The sequence below is a fragment of the Gallus gallus genome, chromosome 5 (genome assembly GCF_016699485.2).
Source record: "Gallus gallus isolate bGalGal1 chromosome 5, bGalGal1.mat.broiler.GRCg7b, whole genome shotgun sequence".
Taxonomy (NCBI): Eukaryota; Metazoa; Chordata; class Aves; order Galliformes; family Phasianidae; genus Gallus; species Gallus gallus.
In genome coordinates this window covers 49,173,212-49,196,579 of record NC_052536.1, presented here as the reverse complement: position 1 = coordinate 49,196,579, position 23,368 = coordinate 49,173,212, and the positions used below count along the sequence as shown (strand labels likewise).

Genomic DNA, 23,368 nt, shown 5'->3' with positions numbered 1-23,368 from the left:
GGCAGCCTGGGACAGGAAAGAAGAAAGCCCCAGGCCCTGCCAGCACCAGAGCAGGCCTCACCGCCTCAAAGAGGGCAGCTGAGGGGGCTGCGAGCCAGCCTGCCAGCTTCATGCATCCCACAGCCCTGCCCTGGCCACACAGGGCATTAAAAACTTGCTGGGTTTAAGAATTATACCAAAAAAGAAACACAACCCCTCATCATTTTCCCTGCAGTCTGCTCCAGCAAAAGACAACCACTGTCCTCCTCCAGACCAAGAGGTCCTGAGCTCCCTTTTCCTGTGTGAACCCCGACAAGATCTGTGGAAACACTTCACTTTCAGCCCCTTCAGCTCAGCACTTTTGCACTGCAGCTATTAAATTCATGAGGCCCTAACAGCAATCCCATTGCAGCCTCACCCACCTCTCTGTACCCCAACCACGGCCTTGCCTGCCTCTCTGCACCCCTTGGCCTCACACAGAAAGATTTCAGGAAAGCTTTCCTCATTTTCCTGCTCTTTGCCACAGCTACCGTGTGGCTCAGAAGTTAAACAGAACAAAATGCTTTTCCTGCCCTTACACATGGGGACAGAGGAACACCCATGTAAGAACGATGATGTAAGAGTCAGCTCCACAAATATACCTCAGTCTAACCAAAGTTATAATTGAACATTAAATACAGCGTCTCTCTATCTATATGGGGGGGAGAGAGAGAGACACACACACCCACACCCCCTTAATCTATGCCATGTTTCACCTCACACACAGCTGGAACAGCAGGAGCCCTCTGCATTTTATCAGCCAGCCAATCTGAAGGTGAAAGCCTCCAGGACTCCACACCAAGTAACCTTCAAATTTAAGGATCTTTTGGTCAACCAGTCCCTAACATCTCTACTGAGAAACAGATACAGTGTCTTCGTGCTCTGATAACACTGTTCCATTCGTTTAACTTTGAAATTATCAGCAAGATGGGACAACTTTACAGTTTCATTGGAAGGGTCTCAGTGCAGGGTATTTAGACTTACTTAGGGTTTCTTTCAGGCTTATTTAGAATCTGCTTTCCTAAAAATAGTGAGAAAGGGGCACGTTGATAAGCACACCACGGCCATTTAGCTTTGAGGACTGAGAAGTCACAGAATTCAGGGAATAATGCAAGGAAAAATTAATCCTGAGTACTTTGGCAGGCCAGGAAAGCAACACTGGCTTCAATACATGAGCAGACAAAAGTTCACCTGGAACTCGCTAACTGAAAAGTGTATTTCTTAAAAAAAAAAAGGGGGAAAAAAAAGGAGGGAGGGGAGGTAAAGAAAGGATGCAGTGCCCATTCAGGTCACTAGAAAACTGACTGTGTACTTGGGGTGGATGTACTTAAGGCTTGCTGCCCACTGTGCACTCAAACCAGCACGCCTGCTGAAGATGTGCTGAGGTGTATTTAACTCAGGAAAAAAAAAAAGGTGGTTTCTCCACATCACACACTCCCCCCCACCCTTTCACCACACAGAGTGAAGAAAGTAATAACCTATGGATAGGTCACAGCACATCTGTAAGTTAAAATCAGAACAATGTATGACTGAACGCATAATAGAGAGGAAGAAGCACACTGTACCCCCCCCTCCAGCCCCCACCTATTATGTTAAGAGAAATGAACTGCACAAAAGAACATCATTTACAGGGGTGACCAAAAAGCCCAAGTATTGTTGCAATACCTGGCTGATAGCCAGCACGATGCGCGCGGTGCCTTACAGTGATGCTGCATTTGACCTACAGAGTGAAAAACCGTGTCAACTGCCGCTAACTACCAACACCCACACAGCTTCTCCTCCTCCTCCTCCTCCTCCTGGTCCAGCAGCCATGGAGCTCCCATGTGCCAAGAGCTCACATCGGGTTTTGTGAGAAACAGAGGGATAGGAACGGGGAAGAAGCATGCCGTAAATCAATGTAAGTAACGCCAAAGTTGAGAGAGGAAAAAAAACGCATTCACCTCCAGAGAGTGTTAACAGTTAAAACAGACATATATGTGCCACATAATAATAAAAGGGCATCCAGCGTATTAGCAGGCAGCACGAGGGCGTCCAGGAGGAACGCTCCTCCCAAACGCACACAATAGTTGCTGTCAGGGTTACTCGATCAGGAGCCACCACAGCTTTCCAAATCCTTCTTTTTGTTTTAAGAGAGAGGGACGGCGGATGCCATTAAGTTTGGGCAAGGCGAGGGACAACTCCAAACGCGAGGTCTCCAGATGGGAGGAGGGCTTTGGTAGCCTCAGCCCAGGTCACAAAGGAACAATGCAACAAAATTCGCTTACATTTCAAACTAAGGAGGTCACCAGGCTGTCTTTATGCGCCCAGATACACCCGAGATGAATCGCCAGTGCCGTGCAGCCAGCACCTGCCTTTCCGTACAGCCACAATTCCTTTGTCTGCTCAAAATTTGCTCTCCTACCACTTTAAATTAGCTTACAAAGCGCTGCAGCAGAATAGCTGGAATGTGAAATATTTCTGGGGGGGACGTCGGAGGGCTTCGTGGTAAGAAAGAGGAAAAAAAATAAAACGGTAATAAAAAAAAATACAGTCCGAGAGAGGTACAAAGGCATTCATAAGTTGGTTGAACACACGAGTCTGGGAAGGGAGAAGAGAAAAAAAAAAAGGGGGGGGGGGGGGGGGGGAGGTGAAGCCAACTGCCATCTCCTGGCCGGCAGCCTCCCGCAAAGCGCCCTCCGGAAAGCATCGGGCTCCGTCCTCGCACCGCGGTTCCGGGCAGCGGCTCGGTGCCCCGCGCCGAGAGAAAGGCCGAGGGTCACCCACGCGGGGCGTGATCGCGGGGGAGGGGGGGGCACCGCGCGGGGACACCGGGGGCTGCCACCAACCCGCCCGCCCGCCCTCGCCCAAGTTCCGCCTCCAGCGACTCACCGGGGTCGAACTCGGGGACCACCGCCTGGTACTGCGGGCCGACCCTCATGCCGCCGCCGGCTGCGGAGCAGAGAGAGCGTTACCGCGTGCGCCGCGCCCGCCGCCCTCCGCCCGCCGGCCCCGCCGCGCTCACCGTGCTCTTCATCGCTGGAGGAGCCCGAGCTGCCCTCCTCCCAGGAGTTGCTGCTGCTGTTCCCGTTGGGGGCAGCGGCCAAACTTTTGTTATTCCCGTTATTGTTATGATTCGCGCCGGCGGAGGTATTGTTATTCCTGCCCCGCCGCTTCCCCGACACCTCCGGGCCCTTCTCGATCATGGCTGGCATTTGGGGTGGGGGGAAGGAGAACAACGCGGGGGGAGGGGGGGGTGGGGGGGGGGGAAGAGAGAGCGAGGAGTTTAAAAACTGAGGGGGGCGGCGAGCCGGGCCGAGGGGAGGCGCCGCGGGCGGGCGGGCGGGGCGGGCGGCAGCGAGCGGGCGGGAGCCGGGGCGGCGGCGCTACATCCCCCGCCGTGATCGCCCCGAACTTTGAGGCTCATCCCAGCCTTGCGCTGGGACTCCGTTCAACCTGCGTTGCTAGCCCGTCTGTCGACCCCGCCCACCCGCGCTCCCATTGGCCCAACCTACATTTTGGGAGGCCATCCCGTTCTCTCATTGGCTGCCGCCCGCCGTCCATCGCCAAGGCCCGGCGCTTCCGTTTGTGAGGTTAGGTGGAGGCGTAGCGCCGGGCCGGGCGCCGTGCGGGATCTCTCCGCCCGCGACTGCCTGTCGGCTGAGGGCTCCTCACGGAGCGCGGCGGGGGCACGGGCGGGCTGCTCGCCGCACGGCCCGGCCCGCGGGGAACGCCACAGGCCGCGGGGCCGCCTCCGGCTCGGCACGGGAGGAGGGTGCGGAGGGACTACTTTCTCCCCCCCCCCCCCACTCCTCCCCCCCGCGGCGGAAGGTTACGCGTGGTTTGAATGGGTTCTATACAAAGCCCCCGGTGCCTGGGCTGGGGGGCAGGGGCCGCTGAGCGTAGGGGTTCGCCTACGGGGCTCCGGGGGATGGCCGCTGCTCCGCGGGAGAGAGCACCTCAGCGGCGTGCTGAGGGAGCCCCGAGGGAACCGGGAGCGACTGAGGGCAGGGAGCAACTTTTGGGGAGCGCCGTCAGGGCGGGGCCCCGGGGTCACCTGACGGAGCGGGCGGCACCGCGGGCGCCCCCTGGCGGCAGGGCGGGTAGCGGCGCGGGGCGCAGCGAGGCGAGACTCGTAGCAACAGCCGGCAGCCCGGCCTCCGTTCCCCTCGGGAGCCTGAAGGCTCGTCCCGGGGCCCACACCCCGTTCCCCCCCACGTTCCCGTTGTGCTAAAAAGGGCCCTCTGCGCGTGGTAGAGCCCAGCAGCCCGTGGCCGGGGGGCCCGGTGGGACGCGGGGGGGCTGGGAGCTGCCTCGAAGCGCTGTCCCGGCGCCGCACGTGAGGCTGTGGTGCTGTCGGGCCGCCCACGTGATGCTCCCAAAAACTGCGAGCGAGCCCACGCGAGGCAGCGGAACGAGCAGCCTCAGTACCCCCTTTGTCCTCTCCTCCTTCCGCGAGTCGCCCATTGGAGCGCCCCATGCGCCCTCGGCAGCGTTGCCGGGGGCCCGGGGCTGTCCCGGCGGTGGGCGCAGCGCACGACCCGCGGGCTCTGTTGGCAGCGCTGGGCGAGGGGAAACAATGCATAATCGTGGAAAGCAGCTTGCGGGGCGTGTCTTTTATTTTGATTCAAATTAACTTCTGTGGCAAGTTGTTGGGGTTTTTTTTTTGTTTTGTTTTGTTTTTGGGTTTTTTTTTTGGGGGGGGGGGGTTTTTTTTTTTATTATTATTATTTTTATTGGCCCACGCAATTAAACCTGCAGCCTGACTGCAGCGGTTATCTCCTATCAGACAAACTGCCCCGGCCGCTCCCCTCCTCCCTCTGCCATTTTAATCCAAGAGAATTTGCACAGGGGGAGGGGGAAGCGGCCACGAGCGCTGCGGCTCCGCACGGAGCTCTTCCTGCGCAGATCCCAACGCGATGTCGGCGTCTTGGCAGCACCTACCGGGGAGGGCCCCGCTAAGCTCCGTGCGCTGCGTTCTCCGTTAAGATGAGGGGAATAAATACGTGTGTAATCCTTTCTGAAACGCGTGTTAGTTCATTTCGGAGCGGTGACCTCGATATTTACTTTCTCTTCTACGCCCGCTGTGCCGTGTGTGTGCACGCTGACAAATGTGTAACCGGTTCCTTCTGTGCACAATACACGGACGCATCGATATTAAATCTACACGGTATTTATCTACTGCACGCACACAAAAGTTTGTTTACGCTCCACAAATACAACTTTTTCTAGCTTGCAGACCTAGGCTTTATGACAGCGACTCGATGCCACTGCCTGTACCTATCAGTTCTAAAGCAGGGGATAGTGATGCCCTTAAACCCCAGCGCTGGCAGCTGCAAGCATTTCCTGGTGCAAAGTGTGTTGCTCCTTCAGCATGGAATACGTTTTTATGGTGGACAGAAACGTAAGCATGGCAGAACATTTGTTCTCAGTCCCTTTGCCCTGATATTTTTGCTCCAGAACTGCGTGGTCAGGAAGGGAACGCTTGATTTTTCATTTAAAAACGAGTCTGAGTGACAAGGATTCAGTTTGCCCTACACGTCCCATCTGGACCCAGGCCAGCATGTATCTCAGCCTTCAGTCCAGGCCTGAATCTGGACCTCAGGCATCCTCATGCTGAGACACGTGCACACGGCTTTGCAAATCAAGGCCTAATTTTGGGCTTCCTTCACTTCCTCCTCCTTTGTTCATAGCTGTCACCCACTGAGGCTTCAGAATGAAAGCCTGCATTAGTTGCACAAAACATAACATAGCTGCAATGTTTGAACTGATAAAAGCAGCGCCTAGCACAGACCCCTCATGCTTTGCCTCCCTGAAGGCTCGTGCCACGCACAGTTCCCATAGGGGCAGGCTGCATGGTGACAAGAGCCACCCACAGTGAAGCCATCACTGGGACAGGGACACACAGCTGCTTCCCAACCTCACTGCTCCCTGGACAATGGGTTGGGAGATGCCCAGGGACAGGGCAGACCCCGTCCCGTCTCACTGGGGCGTAGGTGTGTGTGTGTGTGTGTGTGTGTGTGTGTCACAGGGCAGGAAGTCCCGGGGCTGTCACTGTACAGCCACTTTGCACCTGTCACAGCAATCGTGCAGGCTAACAGCACTGCCTGCCGCATGGTGGGGTTTCTCTCAAGCCTCTCTGCAGAAGCTGTGAACTTTGATGCTGATGAAGCTTTTACTTTCTAACCATTGAGAAGGCTTTCATGTTTGTTTGTGCTTCCTTGAAAACAGTGCTGGGTTTCTTTCTCATCCCAAACCCTTGATGCTCTGCGTGAGTGTCCTGACACAGCGTGGCAGATTCAGTGTTCCTCTGCAAGCAAACTGAAACATTCTTTTCTGGCCATAAAGAAAACTCTGCACCAAGTGTAGGCGACTGTGTACACAGAGCCTGCACACAACACGCAGTGTTTTATTTTGCAGCCCCAACGGTGAACGCACTTTCTGCAGCCTCTGAACGCTGCAAATGCTAGAAAAGCAAGGTTTGAAGGAACAAACCCAGTCCCCCAGCTCATCCCACTTGCACTGGAGATACCTGGTGTTAAATCTTCATTATTTTGGAGCCAACGAGGGGGAAACCCCACGAGCAATGAGAGGCTCCGGTAGGTGCAGGGTCTTGCTTCCACACATCGATCCTGCCCTTTGGCCACGGCCCTACAAGGGCCTGCATGCACCATGAGGCCTGCCAGGCTCCCTAAGGCACGTGTGCCGGCTGCGAGGACTTCCACGTGAGCACTGAAGCCCCTGAGCTGGACTGGGGCTTCTGGACATAACTGTAACTTAGTGGTTAATCTGCTCAGACATCAAATCAAATAGGAGGAAGAAGTGCAGTGTTGTTGCTGTATGCTTGCTGCAGCCAAACAGGTTGGACCAGGCAGGACTGTCTTTTTAAATAATTTACTGAAATTTGGTTATCTTTGTCAAGGGAAAAGCTGCTCTCTTTGCCAACTTTTAAATGAAAAAATGTTACGGCCGTTAACCCCGTCGGTCCCACAAGTGGGACACAGCTGGAGTAAAACACAGCAGGGATGCCTGGCAATGAACAGACTGCGCTCCCCAGACAAAAAGCAAAGTGTTTTCTGCTTATTCCTTGCTTTCCACCCTGACCAGATGAGCGCTGCCTGCAGCAGGACAGCACTGCCCTTGGCACGGCCACGTCACTGCCGGCTCTCACAACAAAGGGTTACAAAAAGTAAAACTGCTCCCCTTTGCCTGAGTGGTAAAAAGCAGCTCTCACCTCCTGCAAACTGTGTTCTCCTTGAGAAAAGGCACGTCGAAAATGCTTACCCCAGTGAGACGTGCGTGTGTGTTTACACGGCTCTATATAGATATGTGTATGTACATATGTGTGTGTATATACAGACGTATTTGGTTACTAGCAGCAGAAGGGACAATTAATCACCCTTTGGACTGATTGTTTTTAATACTGAAAGGCTGTTAATCAGGAAAACATGACCCTTAGAACAAGATGTTCATGCAGCCAACAATGTGTGTTTTGTTTTTTTTTCCAGTGCTAAACTGCTGCTAAAGCAGAGCAGAAATCAGGTTTATGGTCTCTTACGTTAGAGCTTCTTGCTCCAAGTTTGACAACAACTTCAGCTGGAATTTGGAAGGAATGTACAGGAGCTGATGTCCAGCTCTCATTGGTTTCAATGGGACTTTCATGTTCAGAAGCTTAAAGTCTGGAGGCATTCGGATTCCTGAAGATATGAACAGTTACCATGTGGAAATTAACCAAAAAAAGAATAATAACACTTCTGCTGAAAAATCCCAAGGGGCATCTAATTTCATTTTAATGTAACTAAAAGACCTTAAAAATCTGTCCTTAAATCTCCTGTGTTCCCCTGAAAATTCTTCCTTTCAGCCTACTTTTGGAGAGGGAGCAATAAAGGCAAATCTTAATCCAAATTTTTATTTCCCTGAGAGAAAGGCTCATATCCTGCAGCAAGGGGGAGGCTGGCAGAAACAAAATAACCACGAGGAGGGTGGTGGTGGGGTGAGAGGATGCAGGAGGAGGGCCATGTGGCAGCCTGCAGAGACCGGGGGTCTGCAGCACTGGAACAGTGTGTGGGGCTGGCACAGCTCCCGGCTGACCCCGGAGGGAAGGCACAGTGAGCTGGCACTGGGGAGGAGAAATCCTGCATGGGCAGTAGCTGGTAATGCCAGGAGGATGGAGCAGACATATCTTGTGGTGGGCAGAGCTGTGAAGAGCTTCCCATCCCATCCCATCCCATCCCATTCCATCCCATCCCATCCCATCCCATCCCATCCCAACCCAGTAAGGTATAAACAAACCCCCCTTTATTTCATTTTGATCCGGTTACTACAAGCTTTCTCATAGCTCACAAAACCAAGGGGAACAGGAGTCACACATCTGTGCACTGAAAGCTTCCTCCAGCAGGGATCAGGTTCCCGGGGCATATGGCTTTCCCCAGCACCCCGCGTTGCTCTCCTTCCTCCTGGGAACATCTCTCTGCTAATTAAATGCGAGGCTGCTGCAGAGCCCTGTTTGTCCTTGATGCCCAAAAGCAAGCTGATTTCCTCAAGGCTTTGGAAATTCACCTCCTGTCTGCTCCCTACCCCGCACCCATGAGCTGCCTGAAGAAAAAAATAGGAAGGGACAGCAGTGACAGGGTGACACGGGAGCATTAACCCCCCATAGCTGGTGCCTCCTCATAGAAACCGGTCCCTGTATTACAAGGAAGGGCAGGCAGGCATCCTTTTCCTTCCTGAGGAGGAGGCACTTAGCAAAGTCAGTGCAGAAAGCCTTGGATAGCTGATGGCTTCGCTCCACTCTGTCCTGTGTCGAAGTAGAGAAGATCTATATCTGAGTGGGAGCACAAGTTGCAAAGAGAGTCATCATTCCTTAGCAAAACGAGGAGATAAAGATTTCTGTTTGGGAGCTCTTCGTCATAGGAGTGACTGCAGTGAGCGCAGGGCTGGTCCGGAAGACACCACTCACTTTCTATAAACTTCTTCAATTTCTCTCCACCATCATCTCAGCAGTGAGGCAGACGAGACGGTGTGGTGGGGGACAGCTGCCATGGTTTTCAGGGTGACTGGAGTTTAGAATGAGAAATCCACACAATCCCCTTGGGGGAGCTCTGTGTCACGAGACCTGGTGGGAGAAAGATCGGATGCTGTATGGTAATACAGCCAGGGGGTTAACAGTAAATGTTAATTCCGGTTTTTTGGTTGGGTTTTTTTTTTTTTTTTCCCCACAATACAATTGCTTGCACTTCAGTATTTAAATCAACAGTTTTTGAAGTGGTGGAGGCAGCTTTCCTCAGGAGCAGTCTGGCATTCCCATGGGAAGGGAAATAGAAACTCACCTGCAATTGCTCTCCTAACATGTAGCCATAGCTTCCAGCAAACCTCTCTAAGAGAGACTAAAAACTCAGAGCTCCAACCTTTGATGTAATACATTCTCCTCCATTTATTCCATGTGTAATCTGGATTTTTCAAATGCTGCTGATGGCTGGGGGGAGGAGCAAGAAGTCAAAGCTCATTCTTCACTGCTATTTATGTAAAGAAACACTTCAACACATGAAAACCTGGACAGGAAAAAAAGAAAATCAATGCAACCTCAATTTGGCAGCAAGCGAGGGATTAATCAGCAACTAAAACAGTTTTAGAAAATGCCACGACTTCAGTTACATGGGTGTGAACCTACAGTGTACAGATCCAAACCTGCTCAGAGGCACCGGGTGGCTCTGGGTTAGTCCCGAGCTGAGTTCCAGGCACAGGGAGCTGCCCCCACTGTCCGTGCCTGCAGCATCAGCAGTGATGTTAGAAATGACTGTTTCCACGCCGGCTCTCAAGACTTAGAAGGAGCAGCCAGAGCAGCCATGGCCTGTTGCATAAATGTGAACGATATTCTCTTTTTTTTTTTGAATGTGGATTTTTCATACAAGGGGAACTAATGGCTCTCTCGGAGCAGTTCTGGTCTATCTTGTCAATTTGGTTCCTAGTCATGCATGCTAAGTGAATTTTTATAGCTGAGCCAGGAGTCCTTAAAAACAGGCCTTACACTGGAAATGCAGATGTGCCTTACTGCGGGTTCTGATAGGAGAGCATCCCTGCCCCTGGGGAGCCAGAGCCTGGAAATCAGAATTCCCTTTTTCGGTGCACAGAACGTGACTCCCAGGCGCTCTTTCATCTGCACTGAAAGGCAGGAAGGAGAGACAGAATTATCCCCTCATTACAATAATGCTCCTCACACTTTCCCCAGCTACTCTCTGCAGGAGTTAGCATAGGGCCCTGCCTGCCAGAAATGCCAAATACCTACAGCTCCAGTTAAAAGCAATCAGAGAGCAGGGTGCTCGGCAGCTCTGCAAATCAGACCCACAGAACATTAACCAAAGGCTTTTGTAATAAAAATAATTAATTAAAAAACAAACAAACACACAAAAAAAAACCAGACTCAACTTTATTCTTTACTGAGAGACTTTATTCTTTGATATGAGAGCTTTGTTTTGAGCTTTTTGAAAGAAAACTGTATATTTTATTGTCTGATTCCTCTTATGGCCTCCCCACTGTAAGCTGAACAACACGCATGCACACAGCAATACATTTATCTGCTTACTTCGCTTCTGGAAAAGACAACGAAGCTGTCTCAGTCATCTTCACATCCAGCAGAAAAAAAAAAAGAAACTGACTTTTTTCTCCCATTCAGTGCCAATTAAAATGAGAAATGTGGCTAATCTGCCATTCAGTAAATATCCCAGTCACTCGCGTTGCGCAGAGTGGATACACACCCACACTCAGTGGCAACCTGAGCCTATTCTAACACTGGCAAAAGCGAGAGAGTAGAGGCTATAAAACCTTATTACTTATTTATTTAAACAGCGTAGCCTTCCTTCATCTCACGTCTCCTTATGGAAAACCCATGTGACGAGCAACTTCACAGGACGACACCATCCGCAGGCATACCGCCTCCACGGACATCACTGCCTTTGTACTGATGTGCAGCGGCTGGGGATCTATCGGCGCACTCCCGGCGAACACCCACCTCTCCAGGCACAGCTCCATGGCTCACTGCAGCTGCCCCACGCCCCGCAGCATCCCCATGCCGCAGCAGCATCTCCTCCCTCCTGCAGTTCCATGCTGAGCGCCTGCTGCCTGGTGCTCACGCAGCAGAGAGCCAGACCTGGCCCAGACCCTTCGGATACTTACAAAGGAAAATCTCAACAGCATCTGTGAATGGAGTTTAAGAGAAAGGAACAAAATAATACCACTTATGTTAACAGATTGAAATGGTAACTATGGTGACCACAGACAAAGAACAAACCGTTTTGACTGAATTCAGTCAATTCCTTCTGACAACAAACTGCAAGAGAAAGCAAACTTTTTAAAATCCATAATGAAGCCATTATAACAAATCCATTTGTCTCTGTTTGGCTTTTTTTTTGCTTTTTACCTTTTACTTTCAGCTATTACACAAAGCCTGTTCATCATGAATATAGTCATATGCACTCAGTCTACCAAAAACGGGGATTTTCTTACTGTAAAAAAAAAATTATATATATATATAATATTATATATATATATTTTTTTTCATTGTCTGCATTTTCAAAACAAAAGGCAAGGAATAGTTACTGTAAAATGACAGACATTCATAATTCACAGCGTTTTCTTGTGCAATGGGTTTTGCAGGATCAAGGCTTGTTTGTAACAGCTGGGTTGCCTTCCCTGTCCTGATGTGCAACCAGTGCCTGGAGCTGCTCCCTGCCCTGGGGGTGCACTCTCGTGCCAGATTTCTCCTCATCCCGGTGGCTGCCCTTCTGGCTGCCCTTCTGGCCAGGCCTGGGGGAGTGTAGCTGAGCTGGGAGAACGTGGGGAACAGCAAGGCAGGAGCTGGGGGGTGATCCAGCAGCAGCGCAGCACAGCGCTGGGAGTGATGTGTGCTTGTCGACTTCCACCCTGAGAAACTACAAGGGGCCAGCAAAGGAGGAGGAGGAAAAAGAGGAAGAGGAGGAGGAGGCTCTGTTGTGAGCATCGGGATGGAGGCTCCAGATCTCGGGAAGAAGTCATCACCTCCTTCAGCTGCTGGGATCCGTCCAGAGACCACTTGGGTACTCCCAAAGGTTGCTGCCAGCAGTGCAGAGCTGCTGTCAGCGCCGTGAGTGCTCAATCTTTAACTCACTGTGCACAGTGCCTTCCGCAGTACCCTACAGGCTGCAACATCCATCGGAGTATAGATTTGCAACGTAGCCGTGCTTTCGATGCTCAGGAGCAATAGCTAGATGTTTCTGCAGTGTGCTGACCCTCACAGCCCTAAGAAAAGCCCCACAGCATTTTTGTCCGCTTAACTTCAGCATTCTCTAAAGTACACCTCCCACCAAACCAACAAATGAGCGTAAAACCACAAACATTATATCCGTCGCGGGGCCAGCTGGGGCTGCTGCCCACGGCAGGACGGCCCAGCCCCACGGCCCCGCTCAGGGCCCCATGTTGAGGCCTCATGTGTCTTCGCTTTCTCTCTCACCTGTTCAGAGGGCAGGTGTGTGGGGGGGAAGGCAGGCAAAAAGGAAAATACCACTGCTTGCTCGTATGTCCTTTTGATATCGCCTGGAAACAGTAAAAAAAAAAAAAAAAAAAAGGTTCCTTTGATTTGATGTGCAGTAAACCCTCACTAGATGGCTCCTCACAGCAAGCCAATCAGTCCCCACAGAAGGAGCACAGCCAGGAGCGAGCTGTGCTGCGCTGTGTGGGGACGCAGCAGGCCCAGCACCTCCAACACATCCCAAACGCCTTTCCTTTCTGCTTCTAACTCAGCTCGTTTCACATTCAGCTTTCACATTCATCCAGGCCCTGCGCTGCGGCCTGTGGAACTGGTGGTGGAGGGATAGAGGGGCATCACCCTCCTCAGAGAGCTCAGAAATGCCCCCACAGCGCAGGGCTGTTTGCAGGGCGCCCCGAGCTGCCAGCAGCACTCAGCCTCTCACACAGCGCTGCGCACTGCGAGGTTCGCTGGCTGTGCCCTCATTAGCGAGCAGTGCTAATTGATGTCTGTCCCGCCTTGAGATAAACATGAGTACTGCATGCTAGAAGTCTGGCGTACAGATACAGCGATTGTAGCTTCTCTGCAGTCCCTGCAAAGTGGTGGGGACGAGGCCTGAAGCGCGGCCCGCTCCATGCTGTGCAGAGACCCGTTTGGTTTCTTGTTGCTGGAAATCGGCACAGATAAATGCACTGAACCAGGTCATAATCAACCCTGATGCAAATACCCGGATTAGAGAACTACAGCAATTACGGTAAATAAATGGCTGGAAGAATTTCATTATAAATGCTCAAAAGAAGATGCTCGCCCATCTCGTAAACAAGCACGAGCCACACCACACCAATTCCACAATTCACTAATAAAGTCATATTTGATCATCTAATTAATGGAGCTGTTATCTCCCCGTAACAAACTGGGACTTTCAGACAGCTAAACGTTTGTCTTCTGCTAAGGATGGACTTTTTCTATCTCAGCATTCCCTTGAAACACAGTTGTTTAACTCAGGCCTTAAAGACCGGATTAAAAGAGAAGATTGTTTGCTTTTCATCATGCATACAAGTTTTACCGCCGCCGTCCTTGCCGCTAACAAGCTATTTAACAGACCCCGTGGTGGCAGAGCCCACAGATTGCCCAAGTGATGTTAGCACAGCACCCAGAGAGGAATTTTTACAGTATCGGCTTCAGCCAGCGCTTTATGGCTGCAGCCCGGGCTGTGGGCAGGGATCCTGGTCAAGAGGCAGCCGCTGCCCCCCAGCACAGAGAGCTCCCCGCCACACTCTTCCTTGTCAGAACAAGGAAGAGAGGCCTCTGTGAGAGCTGTTAGACCCAGCCACGTCCCCACGGCAGCACCTCGAGCACTATCGGCCCCTCCATCCTTCCTCCGTACGGTGCGCGCTGCAGCAGGGCACGGGTAGGGCTCTTATCTCGGCTTGCTGCAGCCCCAGCCCTTCTGCAATCAAATGAAAATAAACAGAAAGAAAGAAATGTTCAGCTTCATAAGTCTTTTTTTGTTTTTTTTTCCCCCATGTGTAAATTCTGTATCGCACTCATTACAGAAAAATGGAAGATGTAGATTTGGAAATCAGCTGTGGGTGCCTCCATTTTCCCTACAATCGTGCAAGTGTTACAGCTGTACACACTGCAGACTTGCTCTTTTTTTTTTTTTTTTTTTTTCATGCAGCTTTACACCAAAATAAAGGCCACAGTTGTTCTGGTTGGTGATTAGGCTCAGTGCTGTGCCTCTGGGGACGGGGAAGCACCCGGACTCAGAGGAACACAACACTTAATGAGTCCTTTCTTTGAAGAAGGGAAAACTCTTCCAAGTGTTTTCTCAGAGCGGGCAGAAGCGATGCAGAGGCTGAACGCACACCTTCTGCAGGAGGAGGCAGGTAAAGCACCACCACCTGTGCCTGCTGAGCAGCAGCCCCTCACCCAGTGCCAGGCCCTGTGCTGGCAGCTAGCAGCACAGGACCTGGTCCAGGGCACCGTGCCGGACCTCGGCAGGGCCTCCTGCAACTTCTTTTTTTCCCCTTAATCCTGAATTAATATCCAAGCTTCAAAGGCATGGATCTAAGGGGGTGGGGGGGTTCTCTTCATGCGGATACTGTGTGTCCTGGAACAGATCCTTTAATTTTGTGATGAGCTGGAGTTGAAGATATTCGTATTCAAATCCTCATTTAGGCTCTAATGCTCTTTAGTGTTGGATACAGGGATTTTAGGCTGGAAATGGCACACTTCACTTTACTATCACCCCAAACAGACAATCAGAATTTAAGCTGCTGTTTCTCTCCAGCCTTTTCATGCTGCTCCCAACACTCTCCCAGACATTGGAGTGACTCTGCTGCATTTACTCTACTAATAAAACATACTTTGCTCTGTGTCCTTCCCCCTACCCTCTCCTCAAGTCTTAGGCTGTCAAATAAAATCAAGATTTTCATATGTGAAATGGTTATCAGCAGTTCAGGTTTTACTTACAGTTCCTTGAACAGGCTGCAGGGATACTACATAGGAAGAAGTGTAACATAATAGCGTATGCTCTGGTACAACCTGCAAGAATCGTGTTGTACGGGGTGTCCTTGTAGGGTTTTCCATCTTCGCTGACGATAACAGCAGCGGCTCTAATCATTGTGCTGGATGTTAAAAACCAAGACTGCATTTTGCTGCTATGAGCAGTGAAATTACCTGGTGTGGTGCTCAGGGTAGATCAGAACGCACCCACACCTCAGATAACCTGGCTGGTTTCTGTGTCCGCCCCACTGCCTGCGGCCCCCAGCCTGTAGCACCAAACAACCCTACTCACAGCCCCCACCGGGGCCTCCCATGGCTTCACAAGCTCACATTGCACTGTTACGTGTCAGCTCTGGATATGAAATAGCTGAAAATCAGGGCGAAGTACGACACTGACCTGCTGCAGTCAGGGGTTGGTGGAGCTGTGGGGTCCAGTCCAGGTGCATGACAGCATCCCCCTACACACACACCAAAGGAAACCTCCATCCAGAGGATCCAATGCATTGAAATCCTTGGCTATGCACAAACGACATGCACAGAGGATTCGTTTGGAACTCATTCCTAACTCTGCTCATCTCTTTTACTGCTGGCGGCTCTAGGAACAGCAGCAGCTTTCCTTAGCTCTCCAGCAAGGGATTCATTCTCAAGCACACGCTCTGCACAGCTGGACCTGTTGTGTTTATCAGACACAGGCTTTTCCCCCAGACATTCACAGTGGTGCTGTTCACCTGATTTAGGAGCTCTGGTTGTGCCATCAGCAGCCAGAAACATCACACTGAATCAGCTTGTCTGCTCAAAGCAAGCGTGTGCAGCTCACACCTAGCTGCTCACTGTGACTCACCAGTGTTAGTGCTGGCATCTACTGAGCCAAAGGAACCCCAGCACTGGGGAAGGTGAGGGCTTGCTTGCAGAAAAGGCATAAGTAAGAAAGTGAGTGTGGATGTATGACTGGGGGTTCCCTCATCTAAATTATTTACCATCAACTGACCCAGCCCTGGATTTTAATTGATAATTGTCCCCTCGGTGTGCTCCACATGGAGGAAATATTGGTATTAACCAAAGGTAATTCACGGCACAGTTGGGAAGGGGATTATTTTGCCAGTGATAACTTCCTTTAAATACGGAATTGTGATCAAAGCAATATGGTTCTGATTTTTCCTCTATTTTTAGCTTTGTAGTATGTTTCTTCTTAACAGTAAGTTAACGTTATAAGCATGCTGTGAATTTCCAATACAGCAAAGCTTTAATAATTTGCAGCAATAATTATTCCTGCTTCAGTATCCAATTCAATTTGGTGTGGGATTCCCATCTCCCACCACAAAGCTTAGCTCAACAGTATCTGTGTGAGACAGGCTATGAAACGAGTCTGCTGTAATGGACTTCATTAAGGGACAGCCAAATTACTTTCATCCGCAATCTATTTTAAATGGCAAAAAAAAGGGCTTTTCAATAAATATTTTTCCTTCCAAAGTTATCCATCTCTGTGGAAAAAGGGGAATGGCTCCTCAGTCTTTTTTCTTTGTTTTTATAAAAAGGTTTCAAGATGATTTTCTGGATTTGTTTGAATAACAAACGTTTAAGCCAGGAGTGGAAGCAGCACCTTTTTTCTTTCCCTGAAGCACCGAACCGTGCCAGGAGGGCTTGCGTTTTCTCCTGCCCCACTGTCACCTGCTGGGTGCCAGTTATTGCTGGACCCAGGTGACCACCCATGTGTGGATTTGGTTGCCTCCGTCCACCTTCACCAAGCCCCCAAGCAGGGATCCACTCAGCATGAGAACATAGACACAATCTGAGGACCCATTAGCCTCAGCCCAAATGATGAACAGATACAGACCAGTAACAAGCAGTGGGGAGAGCCTTAGCCAAGCCCTATGCACAAGGGCAAATTACTCCCACAACGAATAAAAGCCTTTACTTAGTATTTAGCTCTGTAGCAAGAAGCCTCTTCGGCCTGCTCCTAAAAGAGATGTTACAGTTAATTTAGTGTAAAATTATCACCTGCTGTACAATAAAACAACAAACTGCAGTCAAATAATCTCTTAATAAATGAAAATGTGTAATAAACTGTGTCAGCACCACAGAGAGTTGGCAAGGCTGGATACCCTAAAGGTACCAATCCAAACAAATTCGCCATACAATATATGGCCTGTGTCATTTCTGGTTCTTATCAGGGATGATTCATCTGGGAATCCTTGGCGCTGGTTTTTACATCTAAAGGCCAGGCAGTTATTATAATGATATAATTTCTGCTGCATTAATTAAACATAATGCATGTAAGCCCCTTTATAGGGGTCTATAAATTCATTGTAAACATATGCTGTATGTGCAATCTATGAAATGTAATGAAGAGTCTCACAACCATCTCTCTTTTCCAGAGTGTGGAGAGAGGTCTAATGATTGGTATGGAGAAAAAATTAAGAATAGCATGAAGGCAAGCCTAACGTTGCCCCTGCACACATTAAAACTACACCTATGGATGTAAACTCAGGTGCCTGTCAGTGAGGGGAAGCAAGAGGAAGCACAAGCACAGGCTTGAGCTGGCCAGAGAACATGGGAACAAGGCACAGCTCTCTCTGCTGCGGGCTTGGTGGATGCAGATGAGAAATAGTCCATCTTGTGCTCTGTACCTAACTTCCTGTTAAGTACCACTCACTAGTCCCATCATAATCCAGCTTCCGCTAGTACAGACAACCCCAGTCCATCAATTTCAGTCTGGTACCATAGGCAGAACAACAACCCTTCCAGTCTACCACCTCACACACCTTCCAAACTAGTCCTCACATCTTCAGGCAGAGAACCGTGCCCCAGTACCCCCTTGGGTCCCCATCTCTCCACAGTGCCTTCTGCAAGGGTTGTGGAGGAGTCCCTCCAGGGCTTTCAGGATGAGGGAAGGAGACTGATACAGTCGGAAGGCTCTAAGGAGACCTTATACAGGCCTTCCAGTACCTAAAGGAGCCTACAGAAAGGATGGGGAGGGACTCTATCGAAGAGTGTGGTGACAGAACAAGGGGCAATGGCTTTAAAATAAAAGAGAAGGCACATAAGTTAGACACCAGGAAGAAATTCTTCTTTATGAGGACCGTGAGGCCCTGGTACTGCTGCCCAGAGAGCTGTGGGTGCCCCATTCCTGGAGGTGCCCAAGGCCAGGCTGGATGGGGTCCCAGGCAGCCTGAGCTGATGGGTAGTATCCCTGCCCATGGCAGGAGGTTGGAACTCAATGGTTTGTAATGTCCCTTCCTACCCAAACCGTTCTGTGTTTCTATAGATTTGGCTGGAGACCCAGAGGAAAAGCAGTGTTATTCAATCTCCAAGATATCTGGCATCATTTAGCACATCCAAGTTCCCAGCTAGCAGGTAGTCATGCCACCCCTCAGCCCCCATGGAGACCCATAGAAGTCTGGGTACAGGGGAGAAGGTCCAGACGGGTAACCACATTGTCCACCCTACGTCTCTTACAGGGCGCACACCACAGCAGGCAGCACTGAAGGTGATAGGAGCCCCTCTCATTGCTGCCACCTCCCTGCCTTTCATTAAATGGAGGAGCCCTATGACAGGTGGGGGGTAACCAGACCACCCAATCTGTGGCATGAGAGCCACCAGGGTGTCCATGGAGCAGACCTGGAGGCACGAGTTTGTTCTCAGCACTCTGTCACAAAATGCATGTCCAGCATCCGTGTGTTGTCCCTGAAAGGCAGAGACCCATCATTTACACAGAGGAAATTAAAACGACAGCTGGAGATGTCCCCTGCACCCAGATCCCTCTTTAGGAAACTCCCCTTCTGCGCCAGCTCTCTGAGTAAACATCCTCCAACAGCCTCCGTCTCTGCCCTTGCTGGACAACTTCCTTACCAGGCAACATAAGCAAAGCCTTTTCTTCAAATTGGGTTAAAATGAGCGAAAGATAAATAAAGCATTTTTCCTCAGTGACATCAAGCATTGTTAATAGAAGTGATGATCAGAACGCGTGAGCCCTGCCCAGCTGCAGGAATGGGCTTCACGCTGTCCCCATCCCCACCTCAAAGAGATGAGGGTTGGGGCTGAGATGGCTCATGGCATCTTTTGCGCATATTTGGGGACACTTGGTGCCCTAGACCCCCAGCTCCCAGAGTTATAAGAACACTGAGAGATATTTCTCTTAAAAAAAGAAAAAAAAAAAAAGAGGCTTTCAGGTCTTGTCCTTGCTGAGAAATCCAGGAAAGCAACACACAAACAATGCCTGAGCACTGAGATTTGGCTCAGCAATTGCACCACTCAGAACAGCAACCAGCACCGTGAGATCTGGGCCCGCCTCATTCATCCTCAGCCACAGGGGCCAGCAATGGGACTCTGCTGGGCTCCCCAGACCCTCCCAGGAGCACAGCAGCCACCCCACAGGTTTGGCCTGGCTGGAGCAGTCAGGAAGATGCATCCAAACGAGTGGAAGAAGGAAGCCAGGCAGTCCCAGATGCCATTGCTCAGCATTTAATTGCAGCACAGTGGCGCTGTCCCGGCACCGCGACTGCCAGCGGACTCCGACCCTTCGCCGGCGCCACGGCTGCGCCCATCCCAGCGGTTATCCCCACACCACACAGCTCCGGGCTGCTTTCTCCTTCAGCTCTCACCTCCCAGATATAGGTGAGGTTACTGCCTTTTCCACAGACAGGGTGCTCCCAGAAAAGGCTGGAAAGCAGCCAGTGCATAAACTCGCTCCTCAAAACAGGAGAGCCTTGGCAGTCTATCACAGTACAAGGCTGGAAAAAGCCACTAAGGTCATGTAGTCCAACCATCAGCCCACCAGAGCCATGTCTGCTAACCACGTCTGCTGGGGTTTGTGACCTCCACAAAGTATTCTCCTTCTGAAGGCAGAGGGGAGGGATGAACAACACAAACATGTTGCTGTTATGGTGGTTCTTGGCCACGGACACACAGAGCCCTTCAGCCCCATGCCACACACTGGCTGTGGAGATGGGCATCACGCAGACACCCATAGCTGCTGCTCAGCGACAGCCAGCACCTCAATGCTGAGACAGCACTGAAGTCACTATAAGGTGGACACGACAGAAAACCTGTCCCACCCAGAACAGCCAAGGTGACAGCAGGGCCACATCACCCCACCGACCACCAGGACAGCAGTGCAGCAGGGCCCCACCAGCAGGAAGCAGCCGAGCTGTGAGCTGAGGGGCCCGGTGCCACTGCAGCTGTGTCCCCACGGGCAGCAGGGCTCTGCGTGTGTGTGTGCACAGCATGTGGCTCCACATCCTCTCACCCCTCTGCATCTGCCCGCTAGAACAGTTAAACCACCGGCTCGCTATGGCTGCAGTTTATCACATATCACACGGCCCTCCCTGCGCCTGCACGCTGTCTGCAGAGGTTCACTTTCCTCAAAGCATCCCTCTTTACTCAATCAGAAGAAAAAAATGCAACTCAACTGGGGGATGACGTTTGGTATTTTTCTGTTTGGCTTTCTATTTCTTCTTTTTTTTTTTTTTCCCCCCTCAAGCTAAATCAAGCCCAGGCAGCAGAATTACTTCAGCCGACAATTAATGCCTTTATTAACTCTTTAGGGGCAAGAGGGAGGGAACGAGAGTGGTCCAGAGCCCTGAAATGATGAAGATCAGAAAGGAGGGGCCATGGCCCCCTCACCCCCGGGCTGTCTGATAGCGATAGCATAAGGGGGAATGGCTTTAAAGTGAAAGAGGGGAGATTTAGATTAGATATTAGCTGAAACTTTTCTTTTGCTCAGAGGGCGCTGAGGCCCTGGCACTGCTGCCCACAGAGCTGTGGGTGCCCCATCCCTGGAGGTGCCCAAGGCCGGGCTGAACGGGGCCCTGCACAGCCTGAGCTGGTGGGGGCAGCCAGCCCGTGGAGCTGGATGGGTCTTAAGGTCCCTTCCAACCTAAGCCATTCTGTGATTATGATTCTCTGTGCTATGGGAATGGCCATTAATAAATAAGGTTATTATCGCTGCTGGCACTTCAGTTCTATGTGAAATTAAGCACAAGGTTTGGTACTGAACCACGATGTTGAAGTCTTTAAAGTTAAGCAAAATTAAGTAGAAATGGGGAAAGAGTTCGAAGCAAAGCATTTTTTGAATGTTTCAGGAAAAAAAAGAGATACAACAGGAGTGACTCAGTCCTAATTCCCCTCAGGTTTCAGCCATTTTGGCATCACCGGGTTTTTGCATGCGCTGTGGAAGGAGCCCAGTGCTCCCACTATGAGCTGCAAGGCTGAGACAAACAAACACGAGAGGTTTCACTCAGCCTTCCTCTGCCACCAGATCAGCTGCAGCCCCTGCCGCAGGCACTCACCTCAGGGCAGAGGTGCAGAAGGGTTTTCTCACTCCCATCCCCAGGCAGGAGTTGCTGCACAGCTCCAGCTGTGCCCATGGGACTGCACTGCACTTCCGCTCCCAAATCTGCAGCCAGAAGCCCGCAGCTGGATCCCGTCTGCTTTTTCCTCTCTGCTGACTGCAAGCCTTGCATGGAACAAAAGCTAACCAGAAGGAAGAACAGAGATGAGCTAAAATGCAAAAGGCCCCTTTGCATCTGCACGCTGCTGAACTATATGGATATTTCTCACTCTATTTTACCCCAGACCCAGCTATGGTGAGGAGAAAGGGGGAAGTTTAAGCGACACGGAAGCTGCTAAACGTTTGCACCAGGTTTGGTGAAAATGCACACACGTAAAATGAAATTACAAGAGGAAAGAAAGCAATAAAATAAACACACAGTGCAACCTACAAGGCAGTCAGCCATGGAGGTACGGGCAGAGCTGGAACTGCCTGGGAAATTAAGGCTTCATGAATGAGCCCCGAGTTCCCCCACTCACAGCCTGCAGCAGCACACAGCACTGCTGTGCGAGCTGGGAAACAGCAGCTCTGTATACGACACAGCCACCAGGACACAACCAGGTTGGCAGAATTGGAGAGACATAGGTGCCCACTGGTGTCACCTCTGCCTATCAGTGGGTCCCACTCTGCGGGCTCACCGTGCTTTGGGTTCTCCTGCACTGAATTTCTTTCCCAGCAGCATCGAGGGGCTCAGCATCCCAAGCACAGAATCATTAAGGATGGAAAAGACCTCTTAAGATCATCTAGTCCAACCATCAACCCATCACTATCATTTTTCCTCCTGACTGACACTGCTTATCTGCACCATTTGAGCCCTAAAGCCCTGCTGTGTGCCCAGAACCTGACCATCCTGAAGATCAACACTCTGGTGCAAGGCCAGGTAGGACGGAGCCCTGGCAGCCCAACCCAGTGGGGGGGCAACCAGCCCACAGCAGGGGGGTGGAACCAAATGGGTTTTAAGGTCCCTTCCAACCCAAACCGTTCTGTGATTCTATGCTATTTCCCCTGATTTTTTGCAACTCTCACCTACGTTCCCAACCACCTCCTGTGGAGCTCCTGCTGTCCGGCAGCAGGTCACTTTTCTCTTGCTGGCACTGGGGCAGAGCACCCCTTTCCCAAGAGGCCCCCAGCAGACTCTCCCGTTGGGCTGCTCTGCTGCCCTCAGGCACAGCAGGGCTCCCCTGGCTCATCACTGCACATTTCAGCTGTGCTCCTTCATGAGCAGTAGCAACCACCCCAGCCAGGCCAAAAGGGGGAATTTCCAGCAGCCAGCTGCTGCAGGGCATCAGCAGCACATATTCTGGGGATGAGGCAGCAGCCTAAGAGGAAGGAGGAGGGACGAGAGCAGCAGTCCTTCCCTCTTAATGGCAATGATTCACTCTCAAAAGTTAACTAAGTGAGGTTTTTCTGGAGAACACAGCAAGGTTTGTCCCTGCAATTAAATGTATACATATGAAGTTTTCAACCAAAAAGAGCCATTTCTAAGTTTTCCATTGAGTGTTTGCAGTTTCCTTGGCCGCTTTTCCCACAAAAACCTTTAGAAAGGCGGAGGGGGAAGGAAATGACAAGAGAAGGCTGTGCAGAGGCTCCTGCAAGCTAACATCAGTCAGAGCACTGCAGGGCTGTGGGCATTCGCTGTGCCCTCCTTCAGCTGCTCACAGCTCTCCATACCCAAGATCATAAAATAGGAGTAGGCTGAAATACAGCACACTCTCACCTTAGCTCCATAGCTTGCAGCTGAACCTTAACTACTCCTCCCAGCTGTAGACCATAAATCAGCCTGTCTGTCAAAAGCCCACAGGTTGGGTTGAAGTAGAAATTTCTGTGCAGCCAAATATGGAAGAGATGAAAGTAAAGAAAAACAAACCACGGAAGGAAAATAAAGTGGCACAGTGCACTGAGCTGGAATTAATGTGGCTCTCCTGGCTGCCTTCTGGAAGGAGCCTCCCAGCCCCTCAGATCATTCCCAAGGTGCTGGCCAGGAGAAGGGCTGAGCAGTGGGAACGCAGTGCATCCCACTGAAATCCGGATGGAGAGGT

At 51.0% G+C, this 23,368-nt stretch overlaps 2 protein-coding genes across 2 annotated transcripts in view; both read right to left on the bottom strand.

Annotated features, from left to right (window-relative positions):
- RCOR1 (REST corepressor 1) overlaps positions 1-3,469 on the bottom strand; it is an 82,019-nt gene extending 78,550 nt beyond the window's left edge. Inside the window, exons 1-2 of the mRNA XM_015287816.4 lie at positions 3,020-3,469; positions 2,887-2,946 (exon numbers count right to left, since the gene is read on the bottom strand). Of these exons, the coding sequence (XP_015143302.1) occupies positions 2,887-2,946; positions 3,020-3,209 (250 nt within the window). The 5' untranslated portion in view covers positions 3,210-3,469. The remainder of the gene's footprint in view (positions 1-2,886; positions 2,947-3,019) is intronic.
- A 6,949-nt stretch (positions 3,470-10,418) lies between these two features.
- Positions 10,419-23,368, bottom strand: part of LOC124418374 — a 28,381-nt gene continuing 15,431 nt past the window's right edge. The window contains exons 3-4 of the mRNA XM_046941924.1: positions 12,479-12,561; positions 10,419-11,187 (exon numbers count right to left, since the gene is read on the bottom strand). Of these exons, the coding sequence (XP_046797880.1) occupies positions 11,178-11,187; positions 12,479-12,561 (93 nt within the window). The 3' untranslated portion in view covers positions 10,419-11,177. The remainder of the gene's footprint in view (positions 11,188-12,478; positions 12,562-23,368) is intronic.